This window comes from Vespa mandarinia, chromosome 5 (genome assembly GCF_050613455.1).
Source record: "Vespa mandarinia isolate Hongniang chromosome 5, ASM5061345v1, whole genome shotgun sequence".
NCBI lineage: Eukaryota > Metazoa > Arthropoda > Insecta > Hymenoptera > Vespidae > Vespa > Vespa mandarinia.
Genome location: NC_140814.1, coordinates 650,001 through 677,500, shown reverse-complemented (window position 1 = coordinate 677,500; position 27,500 = coordinate 650,001). Strand labels below are relative to the sequence as shown.

Genomic DNA, 27,500 nt, shown 5'->3' with positions numbered 1-27,500 from the left:
ATGGAAAAAATGGTGGCGGATGCATCCTTCTACATAATGCATTTATGCTTCCTCTGTACATAAATCACTTTTTCCGGCGAGATAATTGTTTCATTGGATAAACTTCAATATCTCAACAATGGCCATTTTTAAACCTTATATTTAACCATTTTCGATGCCTTTTTTTTACGATCTCAAAAGCTTCTTCTTCCCTTTTCTTTGTTTATTTCTTTCTCTTTTTCTTTCCTTTTATAATCACTTATTTCTCGGCCACTACAGTGGACAACGTGTTGAACAAGTTAGGCTCGGTTGGTAAAGAGGCAAAAGGTACCAAAGAAAAAGACTTGTCCTTATCGGCCGTGGTAACCACGGGAATGATATTTGGCGGCAACAGGGGTGGTAATAGTAGTGCCCTACCTACGACGGTATCACCGTCTAACTGCACGACGGTTGTCTACACGGTTCCCGATGAGGATCGTATGGTTGTTGGATATCTCAATGAATGGATCAATGCCTACTCGTTCATATCAAGTAAGTATATTCGCAATTTTTCCGTCCTTGAACTATTGCTCGGTCGGTAAGCATCACGAATTTCTCTTTATGGCGAGTGTCGGTAAGAAAAATTCCTACAAGAGAAAATTATCTTATAAATTGCTTGGTAAAAAGAAACTCAATCGATACACTGATCGACATACGATAATATAATTCCCAATGAGATAATGATTCCACAGATTAAGACCAAAAAGAAAAAAGATTGAAGGGAATGAATATTTCATCGATCGAAAAAGTAGTCCAGTCATTCAATCGCAAGCTCATTTTAATAGCGTTCTGTTTGATTGGGATGCAGCATCGTGCTCGGCATTGCAACATTTCTTTTCGTTTTGTAGTAAATCGTAGTTTTGGCATGATCGCTCGGTGTTTCATAACTTTTCTAGTAGACTTTACCCTCAATCAATCGGTAAAATTTTCTATGGCTGGAGGATAAAGTGTGGCGCAGGTCCACGACTTCAAATGGTTTGATCGATAAGCGAGCATGAAACACTCGAGTGGAACTGCATGAACATATGTTTAAGTCGCGACAGACAATCCATTTATTGTATGTATTTGCTAAAGTTGAAATAAATCCAAAATCTGATACTTCGTTTTATTTTTTTTTTTTTTATTTTATGCTTTTCGCAGACAATCAAGAAAAATTTTATCTCTACATCATCGTATCGGTCACTGGTGGCATCCTCATATTTTTGGGTTTGGTGATTGGCAGACTTCTTTTGAGTCGTCATCGCGCGAAACGAGACGCTAAGTTCCACGCAAATAATGAGGCACTTCCAAATGCATTTACGGACAATATCTCCGAGGTCGACGCGAACATCGATCTCACTACTCCGGTTCCAGTCCCGATGCAGGACACCAGGTAAATTAATTTTTCGTGGGTAGAACGAAAGTGCTGAGAGAGCTCATATTTTAACGGAACGATGAGAGAGCAGAAATGTGCTGTTAGATTTCCGTTTCGTAAAAGCTCGCGAAATGGAAATTCATGGTCGCAAATTTTTAACGTCTAAGATTTTATGTATATATGTATATATCATTGTCAAATTGACTTATATAACATTTATTGAATCTGAAAATAATACAAATTCTTCTTTTTGAAATCAATAATTTACACTTGATTCGTTTTTACGATTGTAAAAACGAATTAAAATTAAAAATAAAAAAAATCGCATATATTAAAAACAAAGAAGGAACGAATATAATAAAAGGGTCACTGATGTGATTAGGAATAATTAGTCACTTTACTTTTAGAATACCGGAGACCCAACTAGCTGAGAGACTTCACGGTGAGCGTTACTACACCGATACGAGGATACCATTGTCACCTAGCAGTATTCACACTGCCCCAAGTCATCATGCGACGAGCACGGGTGTCAGAGTTGATCTGGGTAACCACATGGTGGGCACGGATAGCCTTCACACGATCTTACGCGCGGAAAATCCACGAAGCCTCAACACTAAAAGCTACTACTACGGCTGACACGAAGAAGGGGTTGTCCCCCGCGAGGGACGACCCCCGTCCTTGAGTCCCGTGCCCGAAGTGAGCATGAGAAATTATTGCTTCTAAATTACAATTACGAGTCAAAATTGCATATTCACATACCACACGATGATAAACACAAACACATACATACGTACATACATACATATATACCTACATACATATATACATACATATATACATACATATATACAGACATATATACAGACATACATAAATACATACATACATACATACATACATATATATAAACATATATACATACATACAGCATGCAGCATACATACATACATACATACATACATACATACATACATACATACATACATACATACATACATACATACATACATACATACATACATACATACATACATATATAAATATATATACCGTGTACGTTCGAACGATAGAACGAAACGCACATATTATGCTGCCGTGACAAACCGCTGTAAGCACGTTGTCAGCGTATCTCGAAATGGAGGGATTTTTATGCTATACAATTTTTATATTTTTCTTTCTTTTCTTTTTATATATATATATACTATTTTATTATTATTTTTTTTTATCAACCATGGAAGAACGGAGTTTATGCGAAAGCATCGTAGAAAGAATCATTTGAATAGGAAGTACGAAGAACGTATCAATGCGTTTCCCTTGAGTATCGAAAGGAAAAGATGGAAAAATCGATAAGGTCGTTTCACCTTCTTCCCCAACTAACACACAACAACTGCTTCTCTACTTTTGATGAAACTCAATTTATACGTATGCGTTGAAAATGATATATCTTATCATGAGTTCGAATTTCAGAAGAAAGAATTCGAAAATATCCGAGTAACGAGATCGCACACACACACGTAGATAAGATATATACATACATGCATGCATACATACATAGACCATCTTCACGAGAATCATCGAACTAAGTTATACTTCTCGCTGAAACTTCCCAATAATTTCGAATCGATTGAAGCCAGATTCAAGAATTAATACCTGAAGAAAAAGTGGTCCAATCAAAATGAGAGAGAGAAAGAGGGGGGAGAGGGGGAGAAAGAGAGCTAGAGAGAGAGAGAGAGAGAGAGAGAGAGAGAGAGAGAGAGAGAGAGAGAGAGAGAGAAATCAAGCTCGAGGATTTCGACGAGATTACAGCGGTTTTGTGTAATGAGACTTTCTTACACTGTTTCTCACAGCTAACGTGCCGCGAGATGACTTTTATAATAGAAAATAATGTAATATGTATATCATGTTGTAAATACGATCGTGTAATTTACGATTATATCTTAAGGGAGTTGCGTATTAACGGACGGACCATAGTTAAAAATATATTCTCCGTACCATCGAAATCAATTTTCTAAAGAAATGCGCCGCGATTACTATAATACTGAAGTTTTCGCGATCGTGAAAATGAATATAAATGAATAAAAGAATAAAAGAAAAGAAAAGAAAAGAAATGAAAAGAAAAGAAAAAAGAAAATTAACAAATAAATTAATCAATTAATTAATTAATAAATGAAAGAATAAATAAATAAATTAATTAATAAATAAATGAAGGAATAAATAAATAAGTAAATAAATAAATACGATTTATCGATAGAAGTTAAATAAAATATGCTCGTTAACTCGTATAGCTGTCGTCCGTATCTTGTTCGAGATAAAAGAGAATAATAGAACGCGTTTCCGAGAACATGACGATCATCGACTCTCTCGAATCGAGTCCTGAATCGACTTTTCTTAAAAACTTCTACGTTAAGATCCCTATCGTGAAAAGATACGAAGGTTCTGTCTTGAGCTCACGAAACTCGATATCGAACGACGATTTTTATTATCATCATAATAATAATTTCCCTTAAGCTTTTATACGTGAACGCTTGCGAGTTCTGTCGTAACTTTTATCGACATTATATAATCGCATCAAGGTTAAAAATCAATAGAAATACCCTCTCCTTTATTTCTAACCCAAAAATGACGGTATCTTTGCGTCGTCGTCGTCGTCGTCGTCGTCGTCGTCGTCGTCGTCGTCGTCGTCGTCGTCGTCGTCGTCGTCGTCGTCGTCGTCGTCGTCGTCGTCGTCGTTGTCGTCGTCGTTGTCGTAGTCATCGTCGTCGTCGTCGTCGTCATAATCGTCATCATTGTCATAGTTGTCGTTCATTGCTCGAAAATCTCGAGAAACACGTTCAAACGTTTATCGTCATCAAACTTGTAATATAATCGATTAATCGATATATATATATATACATATATATATATATATATATATATATATATATATATATATAATCTACACACGTAAAACCTATTGGTATTATCATTCCCTACATCTTCCAAATTTCAAAGAATATTTCACGATAATAGAAGTATTTCAAATTACATCAGAGAAGAAATATAGCGGTTGACAGTGCTATCTTGATTAGAAACCATGTCGAAATAATCCGTCAGACTACTGTTTTTAATTGGCCTGGACTAATTAAGACGCTCCTCGGGTCGCGTCAGCCGCGCTAGTCGCGAAAAAGAGAATTTTAATTGTCAGTAGAACACCGTTACTTCTTCTTCTTCCTTCCACTTCTTCTATTCGCTTCTTTTTTCTTGACTCTATTTTCATTTTCTCTCTTTGTCTCTCTTTTTCTTTCTCTCTCTCTCTCTCTTTCTCTCTCTCTCTCTCTCTTTCTCTCTCTCTCTCTCTCTCTCTCTCTCTCTCTCTCTCTCTCTCTCTCTCTCTCTCTCTCTCTCTCTCTCTTTTTCTCCTTCTCACACTCTGTTATTTCTTTGTATTTTCTTTTGTTTTTCTGCATTTCTTTTCTTATTTGTTTACTCACGCATCGTTGATCCTCAAGTAATTGTTTTCCTATCATATATATTTCTATATTTTTACTATGTTTCTTCGATCCAATATTTAAACTAACATAAATATTTATTTATTTACTTTAGCAATGGTAGCAATAATTGGGTAACATCTATTCACACGAATTTTGTGCCTTTTTCGAAGTATCATAAAAGCATTCATTAAAATTAATCACCGGTCAATAAGATTCTTTATAGCATATTTCCTTATATACATGCACACACACACATATATATATATATATTCTGTACATATATATGTATATACTGGGTGTTCGATGTTAAATCGATCTATGCGAATGTCCTTAGAAATTAGAACATAATATCAATATCATCAATATACAATCATACTTTTCTCTATATAATAAAATAAGATAGATAGAAAAATTGTTGATACTATTAACAATTTCTATAACAATCGCACGATTCGATTCGATATTTTACACCCTCTGTACCCGTACAGTTACTTCTTGAATGATAACGAACATATGGATTTTGTGCCTTTTCCAAAATATTATTCTAAAACAATATTATTTCTAAAACGATTCATTCAGGATAATATCATGTATTTTACACACATAAAATGTGAAATAGTAAAAAAGAAACGGTATGTTCGATTAATTGTTGGATCAAAATATAGGTTAGACACATGTGTGCGTATAGGGACTCATTTTATCCATTTATCTATCTATTTGAGTTTTATCGTTCTTTTACTTTTCCTCGTTTTTCTTCTCCTCTCCTCTTTTCCACGAACAAGATATAACAATGATAAAATAAAAATAAGAAGACGATAAAAATGATGAAGAATAAGAAGAAGCAGAAGAAGAAGAAGAAGAAGAAATGCATTTCTTGTCGCATACGAATGACGAGTTATCGAGTGCAAATTGTACCAAAGATCTTCTATTAATTAAAAATATCATCGTTCGACGAGGTTCGAAAAATTGTCTTACGAGTAATAATATCGTATCGAGGTTGACCTCCTCGAAACGGAGTGCCTGATATATAACATTCAACGAGAAACATACGTGAATGTGGTACGTACACATAGCCTCCTCGATGACAATTAAAGTTCGATTGATTTTTATTTTATTAGAAGAATTTCTCTCTGATAGTTGTTTTCCAATTCATTATTTGTTCTTTCTTATTTTGGCCTTAGAAATGTATCTATCGTTCGTATCCAATTTCGTTATTAATTCTTTGTTTTCTGTATGGTCTTATTTTTTTTTTATTGTTTTCTTATCGTACATTAATTTTTGTATGTTGTTATGGCTCGTGTGTACCACCATAATGCTGCTTCGCGTTATATCACACACATGTTTCTTTCTTCTCTCTTTTTTGTACGGATATACGAATGTAAGAACGAATGGGATAAATGATAAGATGAATGTGTGCGCGTGTCTCTATTGCGTGGACAACAACTTTATTTGTTAGGTCGATTAAGACCCTTACTGAAATAAGTATATAGGAAGTTAGATAGATGGGTAGATAATACTAGTGATATGGAATGTGTGAAATAGCGACGATTGAAATGTGTGTGTGTAAGAGAGAAAGAGAGAAAGAAAGATAGAGATAGAGAGAGAGAGAGAGAGAGAGAGAGAGAGAGAGAGAGAGAGGAGTGAGAGGGAGAGAGAGAGAGAGAACGAATGTACGCGTAAAAGAGAAGAAAATGAAGATACCTATCTCGTAAGTGATAGTTTCTATTGTAACTAAGAAGATGTACGTTATCGAGCATCTGTAAATATTCCTGTATTATAAAAATAACTTTCTGTCCAGCGACCGTATATCAACGACCTCGATCATCTTTGAATCCCTTTTTCCTCTATCTCTCATTTTCTCCCTCCCCTCTCTAATCGTATACTTTCCAAAAAAAAAATCGTCGAGGTTGTCGAAACACGGTTTTTCTCGCGTGTAAAATAAAAAATAATAAAAAAATGTGCAGCCCGATTAATAATAATAATTATTATTATTATTCTTTCTTAAGCGATATTCACAAATAATTTATATTTCCGTCTAATCACATTGTCGTCGTCGTTCGTGGAAAACAAATCGAAGAGATGTTTCATTTCTTTGATCAATTGATACGAACGAACACTTGATGCGTCGAAGACAAAAATCGCATGAGCGTGATTACTTAATTATTAAAAAAAAGAAAAGACAAAAAAACAAAACGAAGCGGGCATGTGTGTTGTAAGATAATGTAATAAATGTCCTCCACATGATTTTCAAGGATAATATAATAAATTATGACACAATTCGAGCACATGTTGTATATTCTTTCGTTTATGTGAAAAACTGTACGTTTAATTTTAACTAATTTGTAACTGTCAATAAAGAGAAAAAAGACGTGACATTTGTACGTATAACATATATGCAAAAACAAATCTAAATATATACACACACATACATATATATTCACGAACGGATGATTGTATTTGTCGCCAAGAACGTGGGCGCATCCAATAATTTACTGACAGCTGCAACTTCCTTGTTCTCGCATTACCTTCTAATTAAACTCTAATTACTTGCGACTATGCAATAACTCGAAAACACTTTTCTGTTCGAGAGGGAGGGAGAGAGAGAGAGAGAGAGAGAGAGAGAGAGAGAGAGAAAGAGAGAGAGAGAAAGAGAGAAAGAAAAAGAGAGAGAATTCACTAGGTTGATGACGATGTAAAGTTTCTTTTTTTTTCTACTCTTTCAAACGAGAAGAACTCTCGAGTCAACTTCATCGATCGTGATTAACCATCGAATATCTTTCGAGGGCAATCCGCTATGGTTCTTTAGAAAAAAACAAAAAAATCCGATAAAATGTTTTCGTGTATCTATATATATGTACACATATCAAAGAGCAAGTTATATTCAAAGAGTAAGAGGGATCTTTTTTGAAAATAATATAATTATTAAATCCTATTCGATTGGATATACTTTGTACACTTGTTAAAATTTTTCTTATCTCAGTCACCCGTAAAATAAAATTGTTTCTTTTTTTTTAAGCTTTTGTGTTTGTCTGTTTCTTTTTCTTTTTTCTTTTTTCTCTTTTTTCACAATGCTCGACAATATGTAACGTGGCTTCAACGTGCGGAACTAAACGAAATTCAGATTGTTTCGTTGAAACTCGCGATTGTAAAAGAATAACGTGTGGAAAATTGCACAGAGAAAAAGTAAAAGAAAAGAATAAAAAGAACCAAAAAAAAAGAGAAAAAAGAAAAAGGGACGAGAGAATTTTCCGTGTCGTTAGTCGAAAAGAAAATCGTCGGGAGAAGTCTTTCAATTTTATTGATATTAACTTGTACTTGTTCGTTATTTTCTTTTTTCTACTTTTTTAAATGTTCCCTGGAATTTATTTAATTACGTACAGGAAACGGACCGTATACCTGACAAAGATTTATCCCGCGTCTCAATGTTTCTATTTAATAAATCTTTTACTTTTACTTGCTCTTCTCTAACTCTTCTCCTAACGACAAGTAAGATGAAATGGTTACGAGGTTGAATGATTACGAGCTTGCTGCACAACGGTGCCTCATGTGATGGTAAATTATTGTGTGCGTTTTTATTCTGCCTAGTATGAGCAGTCGTTATTATTAAAAAGGTAAGGGAAAATGCATGAGAGGATATTAACGATTTGACGTGTATGTACCGGGTGAGCCATCGTGTAATTTTTGATCAGTTTAGATGAATTTATAATTATAATAAATCCATTAAAATAATAAGGATTTATATCAGATCCATTAAAATAACAATCAAATGTATGCTGCGATAAGTTTGCAACTTCTACGTATAAAAATAAATAAATATAAATTTATACATATATATATATATATATATATATATATATATATATAGATATATATATATATAGATATATAAATAATATATATGAAATTTTTTTCATAGAAGACATTTTTTTTCCATGCAATTTGCCATGATCTACATTACACAGTTCACCCAGTATAAATAATTGCTAGTCGTGGTGTCGATGCATCGTCAACTCTACACGTACAAATAGAAACCACGATAATATTTTATTTAAAAAACAAAGAAAGATACGAGGAGCACGCAGGCAGAATAATAAATATCCTTTGGTATTACTCGGCATTTGCGAGCTCGCCAACGATCTGCGGAATCTCCGATATCCGTAATCTGATACATATATGGGCCAACGAGTGGGAATAATAATATTTATTTGTATTACCTTATGAAATAATATTACATTTAAACGTTGGAAACGTTGTATGCATACCATGGCTAAGCTAGCAAACTCGTTCCATTTCTATATTCCCTAGTTTGCTTCCTTCATCCTTGATATTGTATAATATTCTACGATAAAAAATTAAAAACCCCTAGGCGCAGTTACTATTTAACAGCGCGCTTACCTTTTTTCTTTTTTCTTTTTTTCCTTTTTATTTCCCACTTCACTTTCCTTCGAAGAGATATGTTTTCATCGTCGGGTTCGAGTCAAAGAAGACCCCATTAACGTCGTTTTACAAGGTGGGTAGACCGAATTAATTATGCGATACGTTGCGAAAAGCTACTTCCAAAGGATAAGTGGTATTACTTCGTTCTATTTTTTTTACTTTTTATTTTTTTTCGTATCGTCAATGAACAGTTGTATTCGACGAAGTTTCAGAAAGAAAAAGCGATAAGTAAATTGTCAAAATTCATCCTGTCTGATTTACAATGTCTTCGTTTAAATATTCCATTTAGAAATACCGTAGAAGGAACTGCTATATTCCTTTGCTATTAAAGGACGTGGAGTATTAATCAGAAATGTCGTGCACGAACGTAATTTCTCTCTCTCTCTCTCTCTCTCTCTCTCTCTCTCTCTCTCTCTTTCTCTCTCATTTTCCGACGTTTCCCATCGACATAGCTTGTCGCCTAGCTCAATTTTGAAATTAGGTACCCATAGATGTCTAACTAACGTACGAGTATATGTATAATATCCACTCTAAGAGCCATATCTCGCAGAGACATAGCCAGAGAAAATCGCTTTAGAGAAAGTTTCTTATCGATCTGCGTTTTTCACATTTATCCTTCGATCGTTATACACCGATTGCATGATGATATTCACCGACCTAGATCCCTTCGACTTTTAATAATGATAATTTTGTATTGAAGCTTTCCACCATAGTTTTGATAGTGTTACTTTAATAATAAAGTCGCGTTCCTCGTACCGAATCGATCTCATGAGAATACGGATTTCATCCTCCTATTGAGAAAGATTTTTTCTGTTTCTTCTTTTTCTTTTTTCTTTTCGTCATTGTCGTTGTACGTACTGAAACATCGAACGTAACTCTTGCCACGAAAGAGATTTATTCGGGATCTTAAACTAATCTCGAGACAGACTTATGTACGTTAAAAATGAAACGTTGAGAAAAAGTTGATCCTTCCTTAGAAATATATAAAGAGAAAGAGAGAGAGACAGAGAAAAAGAGAGAAAGAGTGATATCCCAGACAATATCTCTGATAAATTTATGAGTTCATGAGTATCAACGTATGTAACATAAAATAACGTCTCCTATCTTTCTATCGTTTTACGCACTTGATATTTAATATTAATATTTCTTTTCGAGAATAATTGAATATATTATATTGTTTTGGATTCGTTTAAATTCGTTGAAACTTTAATGATATCGTGATTTAAAGAATAGAAGAGTGAAGAATATAATAAAATAAAATAAATTACGTAAAAGAGTATAATATAAATTTAAATATATATGTAAATATATATGTATATATATAATGTATACGTTTTTATTTATATTTTTTCTGATAATAAAAATTGTTTAACAAATTTTTATTATGTAAAATACTCTTTCAACTTTTAATAATTTCAATGTTGTTTGTTTAATTTGATTAAAAACAAAGTACTCGTTTGTCGGTGTTTATATTACATATCAATCGAAAAATTGATTCTAATTGATCATTAGGAACTAATTGAGAATTAATCGATTAGATAGTACTATTTCCGATTAACAGATCTAATATCGTAATAGACTCGTTAGACGTTTTATTTTCTGATAGAGAAGCTTTTAACAATATCTATTTCAATTAGAACGATATTTTCATTATATAGACGAAAGATATATATATATATATATATATATATATATATATATATATATATATAGAAAGAGAATGATAGATATAAATAGAGATAGAAATATGGTATCTTATAGAAACGTTGAACTAGGTAGGGTCTTCTCTCTAACACGCCGTTGAAGAAAGAAAAAGATATTGATATTTGCAACGAGAACATGCCATCTAATAGATTCTATAGAAGGATTTACGTTTGGAATGAACGAAATAAAAAGAAAAAAAGAAAAGAAATAAAATAAAATAAAAATACATAATATATATCAACCATATTTGAGATTAGATTTGCAGGAATTATATGACTGATTTCGAAATAGTACAAGTACTTACACTGAGAAACTGATGACATTTCTCAAATTTGAAGAAATAAATGAGGGAGAGAGGAAAACAAGAAAAATAGAAAAATATGATTTTATGAAGGTTTACGATTCTATGAAACTGTTTTCCGAATTCGTACTTTATATATACCTATACTTAGATATATGCATTTCGTATATAGAATAAATGTAAGGGTGGTAAGTGAGAACGTGTATATGCATATGTATGTGTCTAACTTGATTGTTATATATATTACGGGTCGATATACTACCTCGAGGCACAGCCTCGCAACACTCCTGTCAACTCCTACTGTACCTACCATGTCAGCGTCACCTTTCTCTCTCTCTCTCTCTCTTTCTCTTTCTCTTTCTCTCTCTCTCTTTTTCTCTTTCTCTTTCTCTTTCTCTCTCTCTCTCTTTCTCTCTCTCTTTCTCTCTCTCTTTCTCTTTCTCTTTCTCCTTCTCTTTCTCTCTCTCTTTTTTGTCCTTTCGTCTTCTATCTCCAACAGTTCAACCAAAGACCGATCAGTTCTCTGCCTCTCTCGATCTCACTCCCATCGATTGTTCACGTTTCTATTCTCCTTTGCTGCACTTTCTTCTTCCACGTGTTCCTTTTTCTTTTCCCACCCATTCGATAAAATGTTCGGAATTTTATAGAGATATGCCGATATCCCTTTTCTTCTATCGCTTCTTCGAATCTTTCGTAAATCGTATACCGTATGTGTGTATGTGTGCACGTGTGTGTGTGTATGTGCTTATAAGTGTGTGTGTATTGATATTATTCTTTGTAAGAAGGACTGGGCCTATTTTACAAATTTGGTATTATCTGTATTTATTTGAATATCGTTTCTTTATATTGATTCACGATAATAATATGGATTTTTAACAAATTACCCAATAAAACCTGTATATATCTATGCTCATTGGTTGAATATATATTATGCAATTAATGATAATCCAATGTATTTGAAATGGAAAATAGTTACGGATGTTTTAAACAAGATACTGAGATCGGTCGTCGAACTCGATTAATTTGACTCGGTCTGATGCAAACTGATTTAACTGTGCTGACAAGGAACAGCCAGAGAAGTAACAGTTGGCGAATACCATGAGAGTATAGAATCGGAGTGACGGATGATAGATCAATTAAATAGGAATGTACGTGAATTATAATACTAAATGTTAGAGAACGAAATGTCAGATGATATCTACCTACGCAATTGAGAATGAGAGAAGATGAAGTAAACATAGTTAATGTTTAATGTTTACGTGAATAATATTGTCGTAACTTTCGTCATGTAAATAAACTTTCTACGATTAATACGATCTATTTAGAAATAAATACAAACATAAAACAAACCCATGTAACTCGATCGAATTATATTACATTTTATATCGAAGTATCATCAATTTTACTTTTAGAAAAAGAGAAACAAAAAGAAAAAATTTATTGTACTATGCTTGTTGATCGAATAAAACCGAAAAAATAAATTCAGTTAAAAGAATGAAATTGGTTTTAAAAAACATTTCAACGAGGAAAATTTATCATTGAGTTACCTTGTTCGACTTATGTACAACGAACAACCACTTGGTTTCTTTTTTATAATTTTTTTCTTTTTTTATAATTTTTTTTAATTAAGAAGTTACTACTTAAATAACTTTTGAACTGATCTTTCAAATTTGTTTTGTTTTCTATTATTACAAATTTATTTAAAGAAAAAATTATTCGGCTTAAAATAAATCTTAAGAGTACTGATTATTACAAATGAATTATCATCGTTTTTTCTGAAGTCATATTTTAGACAATCATTTATCCGATTCATTAGTTATTATTCACTACACAAATAATAAAAAGGAGAAAGAAAAAAAAGAAAAAGTTCTTAACTCTGCTTCGTTTTTCAACCGAGGAATTTCTTGTTGATTCTATATAAAAAAAAAAAGAAATCTCTTTCATTTCGCTTCGTTTCTTTCGCTGCAATTTCACTTTAACCAACAATGCTATTACGGCACACGTGTCGATACATTTTACAGAGTTATCCTCTACCTCGATTTATTTATCAGTTGATATTAAAAGAAAATAAAAGAAAATAAAAAAATAAAAAATAAAAATAACAACAAAAAATATAAATGAAGGAAAAGAAAATAAATAAATAGAAACTTGTAGCTTCGAATTTTCGCATGTTAATGAAGTAAAACGATGATCAACGCGAGTTAACCACAATTGTGGAAAAATCGCTTAATTACGCGTCATGGGACCGTTTTAATGACTCGTCTCTCGTGTCGCACGTTAACACATGACGTGAAAACCGCAAATGATTTTAAACAACATTAACATTCGCGTTATTTGCCTGCCGTCTCTCTCTCTCTCCCTCTCTCTCTCTCTCCCTCTCTCTCTCTCTCTCTCTCTCTCTCTCTCTCTCTCTCTCTCTCTCTTTCTATTCTTTCGTCTAAAGCGTAACTTTTCATACGATCATTATATGAGTAAAAGCTTTCGTCATCCCGTCTATTCGACGTCCGTTCGAAGCATTTATACGAAAATCGCGTGATAATTAAAAAAGAAATGAAACCTTTTAAATCTTTTAACATTCGGAATCGTTGCTCAACTAAGCACATAACTTGATTACAATGTTAAATTACGACCTTTTGACCCTTCAACATTATTACAAATTTTCACTTCTCTTGAAATTTCTTTAAAGCCTTGAGACAAATTTTATTTTATTTTCATTTGCTTTTATTCAATTTTAATCGTCTAATATAATATACTATATATATATCGATACAAGTTTGTATTACTCGCTCTAACGATCGCTGAAAGTTTCACTATTATAAATGGTGCAAAGGAAGATACTGTTCATTGTAGTTTCTTTGACCAATAAAAGGAAACTAAAGGATGTTTGTGTGTATGTGTGATTGTGTACACCGCCCGCATGATCTCTTCTTCTCCATGGATCCCCTCTTTGATAAGAGGACGAAGATAAAAGATAGAGAAGGCAAATTATCTCTTTCGTTCTATATTATCAGAATATAATTAATTTAGCACGATCTTATTAAATATTACTTTTCAATAATATTTACCAATTTTGTTAATATTTAATTAAAATTATATTGATATGAATCATATAAGTATATTATTTTGTACCTTTAGTTATGATACATTTAAATAAAGAATTATTGGTTCGTTTAATACAATTGAAAGTTGAATTGAAAAATTTAGTTCATTAATTAAATTCATTTATTTGACTTCTCTCTCTCTCTCTCTCTCTCTCTCTCTCTTTTTCTTTCTTTCTTTCTTTCTTTCTTTTTTATTTGTTTCTTCTTATTCACAGTGAATGAAATAATACGTAGAAGTTAAAACGAAATTACGTAAGAAACTATAAAAAGAAAAATAAAAAAAGGGAGAGAGAGATATTTCCAAGTACGAACACGTCTCAACGAATATTTCCATTTCTTGCTATCGACATTTTCTTTTCGTTCTATGTCGGCTGAGATAGACTTATCGACGGGTTAGCGTTTTCTAACGATAGTGGTGGTCTCACTTTGCTATCCTATCTCTCGATCTAAACGCATTCTCCGTCGTTCTTCTCCCATTGAGAAGGCATGTGTCCTACTTTCATCAGGGACTCTCGACATTTTATATTCTCTTTCTTTTCACAATTTCGCTCGTCAATTTTTTTGAAAGACCTTTAAACTCGTTGGAGATAGATGAAAAATGTTGATATCTACTTCTCTATATATATATGTAAATATATATTATAAATATATGTATGAATGTATATATATATATATTTATATATATGTATATATATTTATATATATACATACATAGAAAAATTTCTTCGATAGGCCCTTTTGTGCAGCGATCGCGCATTTGGGATACGTCTCGTCTCATCAGCAAAAGCAGGCCGATGTCAATAGGGAGTCGGACAAAGGAGAAACCTCAAGTATTCTCGAACGAATGGAGGTGAAGAGACGTTCGATATGTATCTTTGTCTCGCGCTCTCATTCCGACAAATTGTCTCGTTCGAAGACTTCAACTATTCGTTCAGTTAAGGTTTGGCTCAAACTAAACCAAACCGATCTAGACGTGACAAAATCGTTCGTGATAACGCGACGGTAGATCTCTTTTCAAAAAGATGATATCTATTTCGTTCTTCTCGGTGCTTTTTACTGCCTCCTTTTGTACACATGTCAGTTCCAGATTGCTTGGAGATTATGGCACGATTACATCTATTATTATGCCTCAGGCCGGTCTAGATTCTACCTCGGAATATTGATTTCTCTTCTCTTTCTTTTTTTTTTTCTTTTTCTCTCTCATCTTTTCCATAGAATGTAAATGTCGATTCAATTCGTGATTTCTGCCAATCCTCTAAATCACTTTCACTTATTTTCTCTTTAGCTTATTTAAGAAATAATTATAAATGATCATGAACGATCCTGATTGATTGGATCATTTTATAATATAAGTATATATATATGTAGATATAAAAAAAAAAATATAAAAATTACTCGATCAGTGCTAATTTCAAGACAGTCTTAAAAACCGCTTTAATTGTACTCCGTAATTTGATATCTGGCACCTGTTGAAGCGCGGTTCACACGGCTACGATTAAATGGCATCTCTCGCTCGATTTTCGTGCGTTCGCTCGCGTAATAAAAGTCGAGGATTAATAATCGTCTTTAAAGTTCTTGCTGGATTTAAAGAAAAAAAAGAAGAAAAAAGCAAGTAAAAAAACGCAGAAAGAAGAAGAGACACAGAAACCGCGAAATCCAATTGAATCTTATTAGCTTTTATCAGGTCATCTGTGTTTGCTCGTTCTTTCGAAATCTCTTCGTGACTTTTGTTAAATACTTAATTCCGGACGCTTTGATCTTTAAAAAGTTAAGTAAAAGAAGAAGAGGAAGAAGAAAAAAGTAGAAGTAACCAGCAAACTGTCAAGGTTCGTTGTAGAATTGGATTTGCCGATATTTTACTTTAAATATTTCGAGATGCGATTTCCTAACACTCAAGTGGAAGACCGAAAGTGAAGGGGTCTTCTTCGATTTATCCTTTAGTACCGACCAATCGCAATTGTATTCATCCCTTTTCACAGAAATCAAAGAGAGAATGAGAGGGTGAGTTTCTAATAGGAACTGCTGTCGGAGCAGTCAGCGTTATTGACAGAAGTGCTGTCTGACAACATACGAAAGTAACTGACGATGCTTTACTCAGCAAAAATTCGAATATGTTCTCTTTCGAATCCTAGATATTTCAAATCGAGCAAATTATATGAAAAAATCGTTCAAGCGTTAATAAGAATGAGTTGGATTGTAATTGTACACATATATGTACATTATTTCTACTTATCTAGCTAATGTGTCACCACATCGCGTTTCGTGAAAAACGTTAAGCAAGAAACATGAAAATCGACTTTTAACGGGAATGTCATTTATATTTAAAACTTTCGAAAGCAGGAATGTTAGCGAGAAAATCACCACGTGAGATTTCTATCGGTCTAGATTTTATTCTTCGATCGGTAGCGAAAATTTCAGTTTTCGCGTGATCCGCCCACCCGCACGACAAATAGTTTCGCAAAAATTTACCGTCATTATTCCAACTCCATACACATAAATCCATAGTCTGATCTAAAAAATGAGACTCCAAATAATTATAAATGATTACTATGTATTAATATGTCTCGTGGAAATATATCATAAGTATATAACCTCTTCTACTCAGGTCAACGAGAATATTATAAAATTTCTTTCGTATTTACGGTTGTAAATATTTTATTACCCACTTTATTTCACTCGAATAAACTTAAACTTTCTTCTACGCGTTGGTAAATACATTGGGATGACACTACGCTAAAATGCTAACGAGATAAGTCAATTTTGCAACTCGGACTTCTATCTACAAGAACAGAGTATATATATATATATATACTCTACTATAATATGCAAATTAACTCTCACAAATACATTAACTTCTACGTTTATTTATAACCATCAAGGTTGATTCTTACTAGAATTTGTGTAAATCTACAATTTATTGGTCACTTCTTTTCTGATCCCCAATTTTTTTTTTTAAGTCGTTCTATAGACAAAAAGATAGAAAAAAAATAAAGAATGACGAAAAAGCCGATGAAAGCGGCAAATCATTGGGTAAGTATGCTTTATCGGTTCCTCGCCCATTCGAGTTTTCAGTATTTAAAACCAGAATGCTTTTCGCTCGACCTATTCATTGATAATACATCCAGAACGTTTTTGCTTTTTGTTTATATTCAATCAGTGTTTATAAATATAGCAGGATGTCAACGCATGCTCATTTCAACGATTTCGTTCGAGTGAAATCGAACAAATTTCGATAAAAATTATTATTTTGTATCGGGATATCGCAAGAGAACAATATAATTCTATATAAATCATTATGATTTTCATAAAAAAAAATAGAGTACTGATGGCGTCTCTCGCAATGTTGATTTATAGAACTGAAATGAATGAAAGCAGTTTATGCAAATATTATTGCAGTTGAATTGGTTTGGCACTGTGCCAGTACACGCGTGCCGCTTGAATTTTACAACTAGAAGTGAAATTCTCATGTACGTTCTCTTCTGGGACTACACACACACACACACACATACACACACATAGGTATAGACATAACGTGTATCTAACACTTTAGAATCGGATTACGATATTCACCCTATCGAGTCTATGTTGTAGACATATACTTTGAAAAATCATTAAGACAAGCGTATTTAGTACGAGCTGATGTTAGATTCAGTTCATTCTAAAAATCAAAAACGTCGAAGGATTCTTGGGAATCTCAAAAATCTCGTTTTTTGATGTTTGTTGTGTTTTTATCTATACCTATTTACTACGAGTGATTTATACATCTTTTTTCATTTATTACCTATATATTTAATTTTAATGAAAATTTATCTTTGTCTTATCGGAAGAAATATTTTTATTAAAATATCGAAATATTTTATGAAATTTGTATAAATTAAAGAAGATTGATATTTTACTTAAAAATAAGATATTTTTTCAAAAACTTTAAATGATTTTCATAACGAGATTTGCAATTAGCTTCTGTCAAGTAACTAGAAACTTTATTCTTTCTCTCTTTCTCTTTCTCTCTCTTTCTTGATTTATCCTGCCAGATGTATACTTAATTCCAACGACGCGATCAAGTAAGTGAAGCTAGGAAGATCACCACATAGAACTTTGATAGATGTAGCTTGGTTGAACGGTTTAAATTAATGATCCTTTAGTATACACCGCTAACGAACACTATCGCGGATATTAACAGGTAGTATACTCAAAACGAACTCCGTTAAGTACTCAAGAAATTTCATACGCTAATCTTCATACATAAAATTTTCATGTAAATTTTCTTTGTAAATTTTTTAATGTACTATTCCCATAGAACTTCATCGACGTCGATGGATCAATTGATTGGATTAATCTTTTAATTTAGTTAAATCGTATAATAGTTGAAATAACTGCAATCAATGTATCATTTTTTTTCTTTTCATGCATTTAACTGGAAACTTTCCTTTTTCATGTTTCATTGTTCTCTTTTCTTTGCTTTCTTTTTTCAATATTTTTTTAATTTTGTTTTTTTTTACGTAAAATCGTATCAAATCCAAAATCGATATGTAACAAACAGATGCATTCTATACGCTTTACTTCTCTTCTCTTTTCTTCTCTCATCATTTAGTTGTTTATTTTATGAGACACAGCTCATAATATTCACCAATAAATCTTTAGATAGACAGTTGAAAATATCGAAGAATTTTATTGATGATTGAATCCAATACGGAAGGATTGTTATCCTAATTTAACCTGTTCATAGTCTATAACAAGCTGTTTGTTCAAGTGTACTTCGTATTTTCATTGTGCTACATCAATTTATTATATATCATCGAGTTGTACTACGAAAAACGTTTATGAAATGAAAATAAATAATTTTGAAAATATCTTAAAACGTTTATTGGATCAACGTTAATTATTTCAATATTTTTTTCAAACTAGTTTCCTATTTCTTTTATATATATTTTATCATTTTCCCAATGAAATATAAATTTTTAAATATTCTTTATGACCATAAGATCAACGATTCACAACCCAATTAACTTTTAAAAAATAATAATAAAATAATAAAAAATAATAGAAATAAAAAAAACGAGAAGAGGTTATGAAAATTTATGTGGAATGAAAAACAAACGAAACGTTTATTCTATCGTTAGGGATGTAATTGAATCTTACGAGTGAATTTAATTTATACGCAAATTAAATCGATTATAATCGTTTGATCATTGATTTATCGATTTAAAGAAAATCTTTCGAACGATCGCCTTGAATCAAAGCGATAAAAGAAAAACGTTTACCACGAAGGTTGTTCGAACGACACCGTAACAGTGCACCGTGCGTTGACTAACTCGACGTGTACTCACTTACAGAATATGTCACTGAAAACCAGTCCGTTACGATGTGTGTGACGGAAAATGATAGCGATCGCTGGTCGTGTGTATATAACCAATGCCAGGCGATTCAGGTCAAACTTCTACCCTACGATATAACGTTATCGTAACCCTCTCCTTACTTTACTTCCATTAATGCCAAGGACAAACTCTTCTAAGACTCTACGAAATGCAAAGAAATTTCGATCTCGATTGGACTTTAATGAATAAAAAAAAAAATGAATAGAAAAAAATCCAGCCTCTACATGTGATAGTGGAAAAGTTGAGTTTAACAATACTAACTTCACTTTCTTACTCATACCTTCGACTTTTAAAATCGTTTTCTTCTATCGAAACTCTTTTCATTTTCAACTCCAATTATAACCAAAGATTGTAACGAAACGTGCGAGCTTCGGAGACTATCGATTGACACTAAAAAGTTTACATACGAGAGGCAAAGTACATACGGTCCGACTAACGCTACGTCGTACTACTTTCAGTGAACAGAACTTTTAGATAAAACGAAATCGTGGAACTTTCTCTATCCCGCGTAACTCGTAAAGGTCGCGCCCGTGTACGTGGTATATAATCAATACATACGGAAATCGAAAGGGTATTACTTTTCTCTCTGTATCTGTTTGCATTATCTGATTTTTATTTATTCAGAAACTATATATGTATATAGGTCATATAACTAAAAATAAAAAAAATATTACACAAAAAAGAAGTGTCCTTTTTTCTTTTATATATATGTATATATGTATATATATATATACATATATACATATATATATAAAATAATTTGTGTATATATATATATATATATATACTATATATAGATTCAAGTTAACTCCATTCAAAGAATAATCCCTCATAACTTTTTATGAATGGTCATTGAGCTTCGTTAGCAAAGTGTCCTCTCGGAGTGTGTTTTCTTTTTTCACTTTTCTCTGTCTCTCTCTCTCTCTTTTTTTTATTTTTAATGAAAAAGAAAAAGTATGCCGTGAAAAAACGATTCCGTTGCAACAATTGTCGTCGTACTTGTCGTTGGGTGCGATCGATGAGCGGTCGTCGCTTCGAATGATCGATTCGTGTGTCGTTTCTGTCGCATAACGGACCGTTGACTACGTCAAGAATCCATGTATAAATGACTTCTACGTACGTATGTGTACGTGTATATGGATGTGTGTGCGTGCGCATGTATGTAAACGTATACGTATACCTGTGCTTTCCTGCACAGAGAATATTCACGCTTAAATCCGACTTACCTGTCTACTTTCTGCTAGCTTTTTAATCTCCTTATTATTTCCTGCGTGATGTTGAATAATGTATTTCGTCTCCTGTCTCTTAATAACTTTGCACGGGGTATGAGATATGACTTTTTGAAGATATAATTTTCTAATGTCTGTATAACCCTTATCCATCTCTCTTTCTCTCTGGTTAAAAATATAAAATTTTAATTATACTTATGACTTTTTAAAATTTATTAAACTTTGTTGAAAAAAGATTTATTAGACTTTATTGAAAAAAGAAAAATCTATGAAATTCATTTTAATATATTTCAATTAAGATCAATAATTCTTTCGGAAGTATCTTGAAAGAAGATAATTTTTTTCTTTTTTAAGAGATAGAAATAATATAGACATTAGACAGACCATTTTACTCGTTTTGTGAAATTCGTTGTTCTTTCTCAGTTGTAATAATGCTAAGACCAGGAGCCATTAAGATAGTAAAGATACTTTATGACGGTCGAATCTAGACCATTTCTCTTTTTTCTGTATTCTCTTTGATCCCTCATCTAACGCTGACACATCTTACGTCGCTTTGCCTTTGATCTTACGAAGAGTCTCCACTGATCTATTTTAAACATCGTCCAATGAAACTGAAGGATAGGAAAGGGCAACGTTATTAATGGTTCCTCGAAATAGAGAATTGGATCGGATAAGTTAAGAAGGATAAAAGACAAAAGCTTGAATATAATACTCTCGGTTTCTAAGACGATCTCATGATCTTTGAAAAGAAAGAAATTTATTAGATTAGCAAAGACGATTACTTATTGCAAAAAGATCTTTTTTCCGAATGAAAATCTACTTCATTAATCGCGATAGAAAGATGATAGATATTTCTCTATCTTTATACGATCGCCATTCGAAATCCACCTTATTTACAAGCGAGTCTTAATTAAAAATAAATTTTTATCATAAAAACGATAAGTTTCTTTCACTTTTCTCTGTCCCTTTTTCTTCTTTCCTTATTTATTTTCCTATTATAAATAATGTGAAATTCTTGAAAATTGAAAAATTTCAAGAGTAAATAATTTAGCAGCAAAAGTTTCCTTTCGTTAATATTTTGTCTTTTTTCCTCTCTCTTTCTCTTTTTCTTTCTCTCTTTCTCTCTTTCTCTCTCTTTCCCTTCTAGAAATAATGGAAGATAAAGTTAGAATGACTAGTGGGGCATTTCATTCAAGATATCACCGCGCCTAGAAACTCAATGGGACGAAGACGATATAGCCAGAGATTCTACCACACCCTTGCAAATAAGTAAACTCCTCTTTTGAGTGACGCAAGCTATGCGATTAGGTGGGATAAGAGACAGAAAGAGAGAGGGAGAGAGAGGAAGGAGAAAAAGTGGGAGGTACAAAAGGATCGTGCGAATGCCTACCTAAGGATGGGCAAAGGAAGAGAAAGAAAAAGAGGAAAAAGGAAAAGAAGGGTTGGAAACATTGGATCGATGAAGAGGTTGGAACTTGACGTATTTGAAACAAAATCGATTATCGAGGGTTATCGTATTGGACGATTTAGCATGTGAAAAGTTAATGTATCGACGTGTATAGAATTTTCAGTTCGTTGGTCGTCGATAATAATTACAATCGGACTTGGAAATGAACCTTTTACAAAATGGTCGACAAAATTCTATTTTTTTTCTTTCTTTCTTTCTTTCTTTCTTTTTCTTTGTTCTTTTTTTTTACCCAAGTTTCTACTGAAAATTCACAAACCAAAAAGATCTATCTTCTATTCTAACTTTGAATCCACTTTTCATAGAACGAACTCGTCGCTCGGTTTACGTTAGTCTCTGGAAAGTGTTCACTATTTAATCGTTGAAAGTTCATGGTAAACTCTCGGTCGGCGATAATTTTCCGTTAAGTTTCATCCTACCTGTATATCCTTCTTAAGATTCTTGAGACTTTAAAGGGTTGTCATAATACAAATTTCAACCATCAACGAACTTCTTCGACTTCCAGAACGAAGCATTTTGATAGCGTACGTTGCTCGAGTTATTATACGTAGTTCTCATCGTCTTCATCTTCTTAGTATTCGTAAACTTCGTCGTCTTCGTCATCGTTGTCATTGCCTTCTCGAGCGTAACGGTATTTTCATTGTCTCTTTACTTTGAACACCAAAGAACAACTCGTAACGTTTACCAATCAGCTCGGATTAATTTTCGCGAAAGCTCTCTTCGTGATACTTTAATCGAATTAATCGAAGTAACGATGTATTTAAGCTATATACGTTTATACATATACGATACACGCATATGTGTTTCTATATAGGACATGTAAAGTTTATGTATGTAGAATTATAGATTCGAACAAGCATCAAAGCGCAATTCTTCCATGGACGGACGCAAAAGCCGCATTTTCCACGGCGGAAGGTTCAACCGACTGGAAATTTCCGCGATGTGATGTAACGGCACAGCTATCGGAAAATTTTTCGCAACGCGTTGCGATACGGAAACGATTCGGTTTTGTGGGAGAAAGGAAAAAGGACAGGAAAAATCTACGGAGAAGTCTACATCCGTGATATAATAGGATTATTTTTGGATAAAAATCAAATTTATCAAATTCCAAGATGGCTGATGCCTTTTATAAAACATCATAGATCTCACCTTTATTATTAATCTATGTAACACGTGTCGCTGTTTTTACAAAATCAGGAATCTTGTACGCACGCGTACATATATACACGTTTATGTGCAGCATCGTAATAAGTATCGTAAGTTCACATTTTTTGTTGTTATTGTTGCTCTTGTTGTTTATATATATGTATATATATATATATATATATATATATATATATATATATCTATATATTTATTTTTTGATTCGTACGATTTACGACTTGTTATTTAACTCTGCGTGCGTTCAATTTCTCCGCTGATTTTCATATACTTTTATACAACTAAGATGTATACACATAACTCTCATCGCAGCATTATCCCTTTCTTTCTTTCTTTTCTTTCTTTTCTTTTTTTATTTTCTTTTTTTCTTTTCTTTTTTTTTCTTTTCCCTTTTTATTCTTGTCTCCCTTATAATCCTAGTCTTTTCAAATAGGAATCCCTCGTTCTCTCTCGTGCAACGCGAGATAGCTTGTTCGAGGAATGAAGAAAGGAGCGGGCGGGACGATCGAAATGGCACCTATTTTTCTCGACGATCTCGAGGCGATATCGAAAATTAAAAAAGCCTGACGACAACGATGACGACGACGACGATGACGACGACGACAACGATGACGACGACGGCAATGTCGATACAAAAGAGAAAATTCGTAGTTAGGTATCTCAAGCACGAGTCGAGAATTTTACGCTACTTAGGAAATGGAACTTTTTTTTTTTACTTTTTTTGTTTTTCTTTTTTTATCAGGGAGAAACGTTTCGGGAAATGACAATAAAAATAAAAATAAAAAGAAAGAGAGAATAATAAAAGAGAGGAGGAGAGAGAGAGAGAGAGAGTGAGAGAAAGAGAAAGAGAGAAAGGGAGAGAGAAAATAACGAATCAACGGATGAAAAAATACACGAACGTTGCGCGTCGAATGGCAGAGATCGATGCAGAGGCAAACAGAGCCGTGCGCGAAAAGGGAGGTCACGAGAATCGTACAATGCTCATTATTGAGCCATCTAACCTCTACGTCTCACGCACACGAACATCTCCCGCGTGTAAACTATCGAGATCGAAACTCACTCTCTTTCTCTTTTTCTCTTTGTCTTTGTCTCTGTCTTTGTCTCTGTTTTTGTCTCTCTTTCTTTCGCGTATTGAAAAGCCTGGAAATATCTTCTCTATTGTGTCTAGCGAAAGATTTCACGAACTTCATTAGTTTAAATTTCTCGTTGCACGAACGAATCCACTTTCCATTTTAAAACTGTCGAGGGAGACGAATCGGAGGAGTAGAATTTTGAATGGTTCTTCTTTTTCATGTTATTATTATTCTTTTTTTTTTCTTTTCTTATTTTTATTTTTTTTCGAGATCTCCTCGAAATCGATTGTCTTACGAAGCAACTCTATCTCTATGTCTATCGCTATCTTCTATCTCTATCTTCTTTTTTTCTTTTATTCCTGAAATTGACAGGATCAGACCGTGGGACAGAAGGATCATCTCGATTCCTATTTCTCTCTCTCTCTCTCTCTCTCTCTCTCTCACTCTTGATCCTTCCATAACGGTAAACGATAAGCAAATAGAAAACTTCTCAACAAGACGCAGTGATCCGTGCACGCTTAATAACAAAGCTACGCTTTCTATCGTTTCTAAGATTGTTCGTTCGTTCGTCCAGGCGCCCTCGTCTTCTGTAATCTAGGTTACCTTACAATTAAGGTCAGGACCGCGCAGCGTGCGAAATAAGATAGTGAGGGTAGCAGAGGAGCTTGGATAGAGAAGAGAAGGTGGTGGACTAAGGAGGTCGGGGAATAAATTGCACTCGAGACGAAGTAGGGATATATGCACGAGTGTGCTGCTTGCTAACTCGACTTAAACGAATTTTTTTCAAACAATCGAATTCTTTAAATTAATTGGCCTTGATTTTCTTTCTTTCTTTCTTTCTTTCAATTTTCTTTTTTTTTGTTTTCTTTTTTTTCTCCCGAAAATTTCATTCATTCACTTTATCTCACTCACATTTCTTTCTTCCAGGGCTTTAAACTGGACAAAATTATTGCGTTACAAGCGGAGGCTTTCGCATTTATTCCATAATAATAATAATTATTATTATGATCATGATGATGATGATGATGATGATAATGACAATGATCGATTAAATAAATCATTAATTATTAGATAATCGTTACGTCCTTCCTTACGCGTAACACGAAATGGAAGAAGTTGAGGCAAAGCATCGAAAAGACGAAAGCAATCTATTACGTAAGTAGATATTATATAGACTATCTACCATTTGTACAATCTTGTTATTATATTTCAAAAAAAAACAAAAGCAAAAAGAAAGAAATATAACTATCTGAGTGAACATAACTATATCTTCGGCATGGATATCACTTTTTTCCCCTTTATAATAGTCGTGGATCATTCGCAAATGAAATGCATTATTTCGTCTCTTCGATTTTTATGTATCTCTCGTGCTTCTGTCGACGGTATCGGTTCGTTCATAGAGCAAACCAAGGAAAGAAAAAAGAGAAAGGGAGAGAAAAAGAGATAGAATCGATTTTATTCATTTTAATCGTCTCGAACTCTTAAACGTGCTACTCTTGTATTTACTTACGTAATTGGACCTTTTCAATTCGAGAAATGCCCAAGGCCGTTCCGATACCATCGAAGATTAGCGTTTGTTACTAACGAAATGAACGAGCTGATAACTTGAAAATGTTTGGTCATTCGCAATAATCGGATACTACGTAAATGTATTCTTAAATACGATGATAATTATTTACATAATTAATAATTCGTGTATGTACATACGTATGTATGTGTATATAGGTATATGTATACGTATGTATATTGTATTCGTATTATTGTATATCATTAATAATAAATATATGACAATATTTAACGCTTTGATTATTGTGGCGCTCACATTGGACGTTCGAGGAGAAATGAGACTGAATGGAAATAATACGCGGAGCACACTCGTCAAAGGTCATACCTTTCCCTACTACTATCTTGCATTTCAAAAACAACAAAGCCAAAAACTATAAAAAGGAAATCGAGCGATTTCTAATACGCTCGTAGTCCTTTTCCTCTTCCTTGATTTTTGTTATCATTATCATTATTATTTTTTTTTTTGTATTATTTTTTTTCGTCTTTTTTTCCCGCTTTTTCTTTTTTGCCTTCTTCGTCATCTTCTTTTAAATATTTGTCATTTATATGCGTATATATACATTCCCTCGCATGCGCTTACGATAATAATAAAGTATCTGACGGTCAACAAACTCAACGAGTCTATATGTGTAATTACAGGATACAAACCCTATGGCGATTTAGACCAGCTAAATGCTCAACACGGGGTATCTATAGTTTTCTTTTATTTATTTATTTATTTTATCTTTTACTTCTTTTTTCTTTTTTTTTTGTTTTTTTTCTCTTTTTAATAATTATTCGAACTTTCCTCTCTCTCTTTCTCTCTCTCTCTCTCTCTTTTTCTCTTTCTTTGTTTATTTCGTTTACTCTTTTGCCACTTTTTTTCGTATTTTTCCGTTCTATTTATAGGATCTCCCCTTCTGGTTCAGAATTCAACTCGATTATCCCTAAAACTAATTCTGTTATTTTGTTCACCTAACTTTTTATATTACACGTATGTAAGTACATATCTCGTATATGTATGTATATGTTTTCGTGCGTTGTCCTGTCCCTTCAACAAGTGTACCTGTTCGTGTCTGTATGTGTATCCTCTTTTCGTATCGATGTTCACGTCACAATTTAAAATGATACTCTATTTTTAATAATGACGCGGTAATCATAATAATAATAATAATAATAATAATAATAATAATAATAATAATAATAATAATAATAATAATAATAATAATAATAATAATAATAATAATAATAATAATAATAATAATAA

At 32.9% G+C, this 27,500-nt stretch overlaps 2 protein-coding genes across 9 annotated transcripts in view; one reads left to right on the top strand and one right to left on the bottom strand.

Annotated features, from left to right (window-relative positions):
- Positions 1-8,565, top strand: part of LOC118448141 (uncharacterized) — a 136,643-nt gene extending 128,078 nt beyond the window's left edge. For 5 of the 7 annotated variants that reach the window (XM_085656898.1, XM_085656900.1, XM_085656899.1 and 2 more), the window contains 3 exons: positions 259-510; positions 1,159-1,390; positions 1,780-8,564. In XM_085656898.1, the coding sequence (XP_085513024.1) occupies positions 259-510; positions 1,159-1,390; positions 1,780-2,008 (713 nt within the window). In that variant the 3' untranslated portion in view covers positions 2,009-8,564. Of the gene's footprint in view, positions 1-258; positions 511-1,158; positions 1,391-1,779 lie in introns of all 7 variants that reach the window. The other 2 variants (XM_085656902.1, XM_085656904.1) reach the window with 2 other exon arrangements.
- Positions 1-27,500, bottom strand: part of Teh1 (tipE homolog 1 phospholipid transfer protein) — a 71,476-nt gene that overhangs the window by 17,614 nt on the left and 26,362 nt on the right. The window lies entirely within an intron of this gene.